Raw genomic sequence first — 12,101 nt, 5'->3', positions numbered from 1 at the left:
GTAAGTGGGAAAATAAGTAAGTTTTTTAAATCTAATACCTCGAATTAAGAATGTTTATAATAACATTTTATTTTTATGCCAAGCAGAAAATGGCACATTAAAACCATTAGTAGCAAGTACACGTCAAATCAAACTCAGTTGTAAACTTGAGAAAATGGACATAAAAAGTTCTTGCCATTTAGCTATACTCAAATATTAAATGCTGCCTATTTTAGTAAATCTTACAATTTCAAGTCAAATTGGGTTTTATGGCTATTTGTGAATAAGAATTTCATATCTTCTTTATAAAGTATTTCAGTAAGCAAAGTTAATTATCAGGTGTATCAGTGGTTTATTGATTGAGCTTATACATAGGACTTTGAAAACTCTGATAAAATTAAAAGACATTCTGAGACTAGTTTTTTGTTTATAATAAAGTTTCTGTTTTCATACAGTACAAAGCCTCTGAAAGTGTGGAAATTAATTTAAGAGTAATATTAAAAACATTTGATGTATCTAATGAACTACCTTTTTACTTATCTGTCTCCTAAGGTTGGATAACTTATTAAAAAGAATTGAAAATATTCATAATTAGATGATATAATATACTGGATTATTTTTTATGTATTTCTTGCAGTTTTGCTTTTTTATTTATGAATTAACTTATTTTAAAGTAAATAGTATTTTTATTGTTGAAAATAATCATCATTTCAAAAAAGAATAACAAATATCTCATTTTTTATATTACAGGTTATTCCGAACTTTCAAGGATCTTAAGTTCCTCTATATGTTAATGGAATCCTGTTTGGGTGGTGAATTGTGGACCATTTTAAGAGATAAGTAAGTTCTCAATTTCTTTAAATGTAATTACAATGTAATAAACTTTAATTGATTATTTCAGAAAAATTACTTCAGTTATTAAAACAGTGAGATAATAAGGTATGATTAAAGAGTTCATCTCATAATCTGTGGGTTATTGGATCAAAGTCAGCTGCCACATGTGCTAACCCTTTCAGGTATGAGTGTGTTATAAAATAGTGGTAAATTTCATTGTTTGTTAGAATAAAGCCTAGTGGTGAGTGGCTGATTGTCTTCCCTATGGCTGGTATTTCAAAATTAGGGGTGCCAGCAGGTAGCTGTAGTAACTTAATTTGATGTTTTATAATTATGCATTCCAAAATATGCTTTAGATTTATTTTCAGTTCTGTGATATAAAAATATTGGGTAAACCTAAATATTTTGTATAGTACTTAATCATTAGAAAACGATTTAATTTCAAAGTTGCTTTGTCATGATTATTTGAATTAAAGAAACAAATTTGATCAAAAGTCGCATCACTGTTGCTGACAACATCTTGCTCCATTAATATATACTTGAAATAACTTTTAAAATAATGCAGTGGTTGAAAAATTGTGCACACATGGTTTCACCCCAAATGTTATTAAACGTTTTAAATAAAACACTCGAACGTTTGGAGAGAAATGTGCATTTGTCTTACCCACAACAGGTTATATCAGGCTTTATTTATTTATTTTATGAAGTTCCCACCATCACTGAATTTAAACTCACTAATTGATAACTCTCTTTGACTGTTGTTTGTATGAGTAGAAAACACATTTACTAACTACTGAAAATTCAAAGTCATGTTAATAATATTACCAAAAAAATGTGTGTTTTATACAAAGTATTGTTGCAGTTGATTTTGTGAGAACGTTTTTTATTAATCCGTGTCCCTGCCTTTTCACTTTATAATATTGTATATTTTTTAATTTGTTATGTTTAAAGATCTAGAATATAAAACACTTTATAAGCTAGCATGAAATAGCATACATTGGTATGAGTCTCACAATAAAATATTTTAGGGGAAATTTTGATGACCTAACTACAAGGTTTTATACTGCCTGTGTGATTGAAGCCTTCGACTATCTTCACTCTCGTCACATTATCTACAGAGATCTTAAACCAGAAAATCTGCTTCTTGATGTTAAGGGTTACATTAAATTAGTAAGTAGCTTGATTTGATGCTTCTAATGTTAAAAAATAAGTGTTACATTAAACTGGTAAATATCTTGGTGTGGTGCTTCTAGTGTTAGAATTGTATACTACTATTTATTTGTGTGTGTGTGTGTGTGTGTGTATATATCAAGCTCATCGTATGAACTTTGTAACCTCACTGACTAAAATTCAGTAAATGATGATTGTGTGTGAATTTAAATGTGTATATATTGCATGCAGATAGTGTGGAAAATTTGTTTTTTTTCATCATTATTGGTTGTGAGATGCATAAGGGTGAAAACAATATCTGACTATAATCAGTCTGACTAGATATTCCTGAGAAAAACTTGATTTTAGCATTCACATGCTATAGTTTGTGTGAACTAACGTTTACCTAGTTGGCTATTGTTTTTATTTATTGGTAAAACTTGCATCAACTCAAAGATTAAGAACAGCAGCACTGTTTATTTATAGTTAACAAAAAGCATGAATTTGTTCTTTAAATTTTTAATGTAAGTTGAAGTTTCTTACAAGGTTCAAATGTATTAGTGAACTTTTAGGTTATTGTTAGCTCATGACTAAGCTATAATAGCAAAATAGTGAGCTAGTAATCATACATTTTGGAGGTATTGGTCATTAATTTAAACTAATAAAATTATTGTTTTGTCTTTGACATCTTTCAGGTGGATTTTGGTTTTGCTAAGAAACTAATGCCAGGTAGAAAGACTTGGACATTTTGTGGAACTCCAGAATATGTCGCTCCAGAGGTTATCCTAAACCGGGGGCATGACATATCAGCTGATTATTGGTCTCTGGGTATTCTGATATTTGAACTGCTCACGGGCACGTGCGTACATGTAGTTTAATCGTATTGAGTTTTCAGACGTTACATGGGGTGTTTTAGGTTCATATCTTACAGACCAATGTTACAAAAAAATAAGATCTTAAGGGAAACTAGTTGAACTATTTTGAATGTTTTGATATACTTGTAAGTGATATAATCTTAAACACTTGTTTTTAAGATTAGTACCCTATGTGATCACCAGTGATTAATTAATAATTAGTTACTTTTTATTTATTAAATGCTATTTATTACTGAATAAATAAATAAAAGGAAAAGTAATAAGTCTGTAATTGGACACTGGTGATCTTATAGGACAATAACCATGGCAATGTTTGATATATCTGATCTTTGAATGCTTTATAGTTTCAGATGCTTTTAGATGTAGGTTCTTTAATACTGGTCATAATGGTCCTGTTTAGAAATGTGACCAGGGTAAACACTTTTGTGAGTTCATTAAAAAGTCTCCTAAAAACATATATGCACTCAATAAATATGGATTTGGCATGTATTATGGATCAGGATGACATTATGACATTATACTCGGTGCTTTCCTACATATGTTCTGCATTAAATATACAGAACATAAAATTTAGCATGTATTTTAGAACAATATGACATTTTTTCATATGTGTTCTATGCACCAAATTTACAATTCGTGTATATTGTGGATCAGTACGACATTGTTCTCATTCCTTTCCTAGTGGTCCATCATCTGTCAGGGATTTTGCAATGGATAAAAAAACTAAGTCAGACCTGGTAATGGGCATTCTACCAATTATAAGAACTTAAGAGTCAAAGTAAAGATCATTGTATGATAGCATGTCAGTCACACTGTATCTCTGTTTCTTCTAGTATTGCTATCAATGTTTTTTCAGTATACTTTTCATTTTTGTCTCAGTTCTATGATTTTTTTCAGTCCATCAGTGCATGCTCTCCCCCATTTCACTAGGTTTTACTGTTTAGCTGGAAGGTTTTTGTGAGGTGGACATGGGTTCACAATTTGCTTCATGCCAATTTATTGACTTCTTGCAGTTTCTCATTGAGTATTGTGGTCATATTTTCAGAGCTTTTTGTTTTGTTTTTCAAGCTTGAGAATGAAACTGTATTGCCCTTGCTTTTGTAAATTGATTCTCATTTTCCTTTGTAATCAGAGGTAAATTATTTTTAAAATCTTCATTTGAAAGAAAAGTTATTTCAAACAGATAATTTCCCTGGAGTAAACTAACTATCCTTACCATATTAGGTTATCATTGTGTCAAATGATCTGATAAATGAGATTTATAAAACTGATTATTTACTATTCATCTGAGTTCATGTATGTAGAAAAAAATAAATGAAAGAGGTCCCATGAACTATAAATCATTACTTGAAAGTGATAATTTCTCCATAAACAATTATTTATGTATTATTCAGAGGCTAATTACTCTTAACTCAAACATTTTGCCTTTTCTCTATCCCAATATAAATAACTTGTTTTTCTTTAGACTTTTATTTTTATGCTGAGAAATAGAAATTAGGATAAATTTTTCCTTTGCAGGCCTCCATTTACTGGATCAGATCCCATGAAGACTTATAATATCATTTTAAAAGGAATTAATGCTGTAGAGTTCCCTCGCTGTATCTCTAAAAATGCAATGGCTTTGATTAAAAAACTCTGCAGGTAGGAAAATTGGAGTCCATGGTCTTAAACACTATAATAATAGTTGAAATGTTTTACCAAATGTTAAAAAATAACACATTCGATTTTTCAAAGTTTTATTGTTTCTATAATTTTTTATTATTTACAACAAAACTTAGTTATAAAATATTAAGACAAAACATTTTCTTTAAGGAAAATGCCTTTTCAGTATATATTTGAATATCTCTTAGAATATTGAATTTTTTCACTGTACAACAACAACAAACATGTTGCCTTTAGGATTCTTTCTATTTACTTATCTGTATTTATTATTGAAAAATGCATTTACCTTAAAAATAAACAAAATAACTTAGGTACTTATATCAAACTTTGAAATTAAACTAATGTATTAATATTTGTTTTTGTATTTATTGACTTAACAGTTCTCACATTCATAACATACTCCAGTTTTGCACTATTTTTCTATTATATGTTTACAGTAAATTTATGATAAACTGCATTTTAAAGGTGGGAAAGTGGATAGACTAAATCAATAATTACGTTTATGTAGGGAGAATCCTGCTGAACGATTGGGTTATCAGAAAGGAGGGATAAAGGACATTCAAAAACATAAGTAAGGAACCTCTTGTTTAATCAAGTTCCATAGCAAATTCTAACAATTTAGGCACTTTGAATTTTCTTCAGTAAAAAAGCAAAGATCTTCATGTAACGTGGATGTCTACTACCACACTTTAAGTAGATTAAGTTAATAAGTAACTATGAAAGAAATGCAACATACTTCTTAAATTGTTGCATAAATTAGTTTAGAGAAACGTTTTGGAGAAATACCTGAAATTATGTGGATATTTACCACATTTCTATGAGTAAATATGTGATGGAGCTCTGCTTAATTCTGTAGTATTAAGTGAATCTCTTTTCACATGAAATTTAAAAACCTTGAACAAAAATAATTCCAATTGAAACTGTTCTTGTGTTAAATGTGATTTAGTAGCTATGGTGATTTTAAATAAGGAAACTTGTAATAAAAAATAACTGTGTAATAGTTATGAAAAAAATATTACTTTAAGAAAGACAATAAAACAGCAAGGGAATGATATGAAACTGTATAAATTTAAATGCCAAAAGCTGGCAAAGTTTTTGAAAACAATATACTGTTTGTAAAACAATCTACATTGCAAAAAGTTGCTTCTATGTATCAAACTTATTCAATTTAAGTAAATGAATGAAAAATATTGTATTCATAATATTTTTGTAATTAGCAAAGATATTTGAAGTAAATGGAGGGATACCTTAATAAAGTAAGAATTCACAAAATCAGTAATTATTTATTTTAATGTTTGAAGATGCTGAATAATTATTTTTTAATATATAAATTATACTTTTTTTATTATTTCCTACCTTCCTCATCCCTTCATGATTTGTTTAAGTTATTGATGTCTGGCTTTACAATAGGTGGTTTGATGGTTTCAACTGGGAAGGGCTACGAGATCATACACTTCGTCCTCCAATCCTACCTCGGGTAAGCAATCCCATAAGTCAAACTGCTTAGTAATTAGGATCAATTCATTCCAAATAGGTATGATAACGATTTAAGTGTTATTTTTGGTAATACTAATAACTTTGACTTATTTTTGACTTGCATCTAAAGTTCCTATAAAGGTTATATTGCATCAACATCAAACATACAGAGTGCAAAATAGTTAATATATATATGCGTGCGTGCGTGCATTTTGTTTTTTTTTCTGATATGTGTTAATATTTTTCTGGGGAGTAAATAGTTATGTGTAAGTGAAAGAATGTGGTAAAAAAATGTATTAAGTTTATATCATAAAATGAAGTAAACAATCACAAATAAGAAAATACATTTTTACTTAATGTAATTATTAAACTATTTTTTACAGTGAAGTAACACCAAACAAAATTTCGTTTCTGGTTTCCATGTGTATATGAAGTTGTTTTTTTTCAGCTTGTTGTTTTATTTCTACTAAAGTAACTGCCTCTTATAATCTAAGAAATTAGTTTTTGGGGTTCTAACTTATATAGTTTCATTTAAATCCATTATGGAGTGTGATAATCCATATTTACACAAAAAGGCTGGTTATATTAATTATTAATTAATCTCATATCCCTAGGTGCAAAATGCAGTAGACACCACTAACTTTGATCACTATCCTCCAGATTGTGGCAATCTCCCACCTGATGATCATTCAGGTTGGGATAAAGACTTTTGAGGACTAAATGGTGGATAAAATACAGTACCTTTTGTGGAACAAGTCAAATAAACATACTGTATATTAGCAGTTGTAAAGTAGGAAAGTCTTGAATCATTAACATCTGGTATATGTATAAACCTCATAGCAAAAGGTGAATTTTGCTCACAAGCAAGTCACTGCTAAGATTGTTAAGCCTGAAGCACTAGAAGGACCATTGTGTATGTATATACATGCTATAGTTTATAGCATATTTTTAGTCTGTTTGTTAGTGATTTTGGTTTTTGAATGGTAGTAGAAGTAATAAGAAAATGGTAATTTTAAATTTTGGAGAATAATTTAGGAATTTGTTAAAAATAACCATAAATGTATTGTAAAAAAAATCATTTGAAGACAAAATTTATATACATGTTGGAATATAATGTTTATATAATTTTGAAAATTGAATATTTGCATTTCTCTGAAAATTAATTTCAATGTTCATTAGATGAAGTTATCTTTATGACTTGCTTAAGGTTTTGATGTATAAATTAATAATTAAAGTGATGTATGTTTTACTACAATTTTAGTGCCTTAAGTTGCTTTAGTTAAATTACTAAGTATTCTTAAATCACTGATACATTTTAATTAAGAGATAGTTATACTTTAAAATTTGTCAAAACAGAAGTTGGAAAATAAACAGTGAAAACATAAGAAACAGTTTGAATAGATGTTAATTAATGACAATATAAGTTTTCACTGTTTATGAATTTTCAATCATTAATTTTTTATTGATAACTTTCAAATGAACAAATACTTTTGTTAAAGAAATACATTATAGTATTTTGTTTTTGTGTTACCATAAAGGTGAAAATGTATATATTGTTCTTCTCACAAAGTTTAATCTCAGAGAAGTTGTAATGAAACTTGAGGTACTTTTCTTCAAAATCAAGAAATCAACTTGATTTAAATTTGTTTTATAAGTAAAAAAAAATTTTCTTAAACCTTGTTCTTTTATTGTAATTGTATTTTGTTGGTTAAATTGTATATTATCTGTACTTTGGTTGTTTACTACTGTTCTTTGTGTAGAACCATTCTGACAAAAGGGGTTTGGAATTTATGAAGTTGTTGCAGTTTTAATGTTAGGTCAACAAAGATTTATTTAGGAATAAAACTTGTGTTCAAATTTTATACCTATTTTAATTGGGTTAAACTGCCCAATTCCTATTATAAGCCATTAGAACAAGGTCATGTAGACCAGTCAAGTAATCTCATCAAATTGGCATGTCCTTAAGCATTGATTTCATCACTTAAAAACATTATGCAAAATTATTATTTATTAAATTGCTTTGATACCTTAGATTAGCATTTTAACTGAAATAAATATCAAAAAATCAATTTGAGTATTTGATCCATTGTAATTTATATGGTTAAACTAATATGATTTATCTTGATAATGACAGCTGCTTTTCCTCATTGTTCCATCAGCTGAAAGCTCAAATATATCAGCTGCCCAAAATATAAGTTTGTTCAAGTAATTGTAACTGCACAACTAAAAATTGTGACCAATCAAACTACTGCAGAAAACTTCATTATTGATAATTTGTTTAATTAAAAAAAATTATTATTGGTGTTGTTTTTTGTTGTTGTTATGAAATAATTAAAAATTAGCTGACTAAAGAGATTTTGAAATTTTCAAGCTACATAAGCATATAAACAGTTCTTTCCTAAACCTCAAACAGAATGGATCAAAATTGAATTAAACAAATACAGCTATAGATTGGTATTTACAGACTGATATAAATAGTGATCTAGAAAGATTTTAGATAGGATTTTCAAGTCTTATCAATTGATGTTTTAGTGAAAGTTACTTTTTAAATAACATGTTTTTAGTTAATCCATACAGTTAGATTTTAAATCAGAAAATAATACTTATAAACCCATATTGAATATTTAAAATTTAATAAATAAATGGATCTGAATACAGACATGAATACGTCATTTAATTTAATTTTCATATACTTTTTATTTCATTGTGAAATCATATGAAGATACATCTCTCTCACTGTATGTGTGTGTCTATATATATAATACAATTTTCCATTTCTTTATATTGCATACAATGTTTTTCTTTAGTTTCAAAACATGTTTATGGTTCTTGTTTAAGAGTATGTTTAGGTAGAGAAGACTGTGTTAAAGCTCAGTACTGACAGCTCAAAATGTTCTCCAAAACCTTCTTAAACAGATGGAGTCTACAGAAGTGTCCAATCAAGTTTTAAGTTTCATACAAAACTTTTTCATCTCTCAAGGGCAAGATCAAAAGAACGATATTTGTTGTTAATAACATTTAAAGATGTATAAACTGTCTTTAAAACCTCAAAACTTTAGAGTCAAACATACATTAATAAAGACAGTGTAATGTTTTAGGGATGAAAGAATGTACAAATATCTTATGTTTACAGAAAATCTTGAAGTGAAACATAACTTTTAAATATTATAAGAAAATCATTCAACTTGTACAAAAAAACAAGATATGGCTCTCACATTTAAAATTTTCTATTTCACTCGTTGATATTTTGTTAAGTTTTTAGAGAATCAGTATTTATAAGTTTTAACTAGTTTCATATTTAATAATAAATTAATCATTCTATAAAATCCATTAGGGAGTAATATACAATTTGGAAGTTTTTTACTGGACTGGTTGACTTATATTACTGAATGAAGAACATTGATATTTGTAAAATAAGAATTTATTGTTTTAAGAAAATTTATTTGACTATGATATTCAAGTTGGGAGAAAGATTATTTTAGTCTCAAAAATTAGTCATATATTATTATTATTAATTTTTATTTATTTTTTACAATCATGCAGGAATGTATTTTTGTAAACATTTATAAAAATGGCTTTGTCCCTTAAAATAGTTTTATTTGTTATAATTTGATGAATTATATGCATGGAAACTTTTGAAAACTGATTTTTTTCAGTGTATTGCTCATTTATTTCAATTTGTTTCTGCACCTTTTAGAATCTCACTGTAATTGATAAATGACAAATAGTGGTATTCCTAGTTTTCTATGTTTGTAAAACATTTTTAATTCATCCAAGGTGTTGTTCATTTATATATATATTAATTTAAAGAGTGAATACATTTCTGGATAGCTCTGTCCTATTTTTAAGATACAAGTGCTGTAATGTGGAAATTTAAGAAACTTTGTATTTATATTACATGTTCATTGAATAAATATTTTTGACTGAAAATGTACTTTGAATACTGAAGTTTACTTAATAAAGTTAAAGTAATTTTTAAGGCAAAATAACCACATAAAAATTTCACAAAGCACTTATCTCTTTTTATGAAAATATTTTAACAAAATAACATGAACACTCGACCAATTTGTTAGCAAGGGATAGTGCTCATGTAGATGTGTAGAAAAAAGTATTGTATAAATCAGGAACTGTATAATGACGTGCAGATTAATTTATGCTTTAAGGTATTTCGTATACAAGGTGTTGTCAAGCACTTTAAACAGAAGTTGACAAGTTATTTGCAGGTCAAGTAAATCGTTGTTTATATGAAGATTACTAATCTAGACCATAGTTTTTCAAACTATGCTCCGCGAAGCCCTTGGGCTCCACCATAGTTATCCGGGGTTCTACGAGGAAATTTTAGAATGTTAATAATTTTTCCTTAAACTATAAAATTGAATTAGAGTACGCCGTACAAAAAAGTAAAATGTTAATATTATACGTTTATCGCATATTGGACCTTTTAATATTTTATTCTGCCTGATGCCAGACGATTTTATTTAACTTAGGAGAAGTTCTCGCAGTGAAAGTGTTAATATAATCTCAAATAACTTTGACCATAGCACTACTGGTTACTAGTAGATATGGCACCATCTCAAGATTGCATGCGTCATTGGAGATGCAAGATGGCGAAGTAATTTTCTTATGAAACATCAGTCAACTATAGGTAGTCTATTCCTATTCCTACTTATCATAGTAGTTGTTCTGATTTTAAATCCTCAATGAGAAAACCAAAGAGGCAACCAGGGGCACTCAGAAACTGTTGTTTCTCTTCAGCCCCACACGTGTTCGAATGTTAAACATACCTTGAGGGGTTGGAGTGTATTTTGGGTTTGAATTGGAGATCTGGAAATCCAGACGTGCTGAGAAGAGGCCAGGAAGGTCGCTTCACCAAGGGCCAGTATATGTTGTCTTGTCTAAGTATTAGGTCTTCTGGAGGAAACCAGTAGGAGAGGAGAGAGTTCCATACTGTAACTCATCGAGTATTACATAAGGAGGAGGTGGTTGTGCAAAGAAGGAGGAGGAGAAGAGAAAGAAAGAAAAAGAGAGTAAAAGGAAGAGGAGAGGGGGAGAACCCCCCACAGAAGACAACAAAAGAGAGAAGAAAAAGGGGAAGAAGAGAGAGATAGTCAGCAGGAGGGTCCTTTCAGGGCCTGTGTGCTGGAGATCTATAAATCCAATGGTAAAAAATTTAGTTGTGGGAGAAACCGGAGTACCAGAAAAACCATTTTCACTGTCTGCCCAGTGCCCAGTCATGAAAAAGAAAGTGTTATGTCAATAAGATAATACTAATTGGTATGGTTAGTGATCCAGTTTAGTGTTGAGGTGTATTTGGATCAGAGCTGAGGGTGTCAGCTAGTTGAGATATTTGACATGTTTGAGTGTTTCTATCCTTTGCTTCGGTGTAGTAACAGTAAGCTAGTTTGACGAACTGGTCGTGTAGTGATAAGAGGTCAGTTAGTGCTTTGAGGTATGTTGTGGGGGTGTAGTTGGGTAATCGAAAAGCGACTTTAATTGCGTGATTCTGGAGATTCTGTAGTACTGAGTATTAGAATTCTGACACGTTACATGTGACTGCATTGCCATACTCGGACAATGATCAAATGAATGCTTTGTATATGTTAAGAATGATTTTAGAGGAGCATCCTTTGTTCAGGCCACTGATACGTTTTAGAAAGAATATTCTGTTACTTCATTTAGTGACTATGTTTTGGAAGTATCGGGTCCAGATTAAATTTCGAGACAAGGTGAGACCTAAGTTGACGGTATTAGTAAAGTGGATATCAGCGTTATTGAGGCTTAATTTCAGATTTTAAAATATTTTCCTATGCTCGTTGACGTTTCGATGGAAGGCTATGGCTTGTGTCTTAGTGGAGTTTAAGGCGACACGCCATTTATTGCACAGTTGGGTGGCAGAGTCCAAGGTTGTTTGGACCCTGTACGCTGCCATATGGGGATTGCTGGAGGTACTCCATATTGCTATGTCATCAGCATACTGGGAAATGAGGGTATAATTAAGGGAAGGGTAGGGTATATCATTAACATAAATGTTGTAAAGTACTGGGCTTGGTACCGAGCCTTGAGGTACTCCTGCGCTTGGGTAAAATCGGTCTGAAAAAGACGTATTAATTTTGACAACAGCTGCGC

General features: G+C 29.7%; 1 protein-coding gene across 5 annotated transcripts in view; it reads left to right on the top strand.

Moving 5' to 3' along the window:
• The window catches only part of for (cGMP-dependent protein kinase for), a 62,672-nt gene extending 52,767 nt beyond the window's left edge, over positions 1-9,905 (top strand). For 4 of the 5 annotated variants that reach the window (XM_076505110.1, XM_076505111.1, XM_076505112.1 and 1 more), the window contains exons 12-18: positions 730-819; positions 1,842-1,983; positions 2,658-2,821; positions 4,356-4,478; positions 5,008-5,070; positions 5,910-5,976; positions 6,590-9,905. In XM_076505110.1, coding sequence (XP_076361225.1) covers positions 730-819; positions 1,842-1,983; positions 2,658-2,821; positions 4,356-4,478; positions 5,008-5,070; positions 5,910-5,976; positions 6,590-6,688 — 748 coding nt within the window. In that variant the 3' untranslated portion in view covers positions 6,689-9,905. Of the gene's footprint in view, positions 1-729; positions 820-1,841; positions 1,984-2,657; positions 2,822-4,355; positions 4,483-5,007; positions 5,071-5,909; positions 5,977-6,589 lie in introns of those variants that run through there. The other variant, XM_076505113.1, reaches the window with a different exon arrangement.
• The last annotated feature ends 2,196 nt before the right edge of the window (positions 9,906-12,101 follow it).

This window comes from Tachypleus tridentatus, chromosome 6, assembly GCF_004210375.1.
Source record: "Tachypleus tridentatus isolate NWPU-2018 chromosome 6, ASM421037v1, whole genome shotgun sequence".
NCBI lineage: Eukaryota > Metazoa > Arthropoda > Merostomata > Xiphosura > Limulidae > Tachypleus > Tachypleus tridentatus.
Note: the sequence above shows the minus strand (reverse complement) of the source record. Positions and strands in the feature narration are given on the sequence as shown.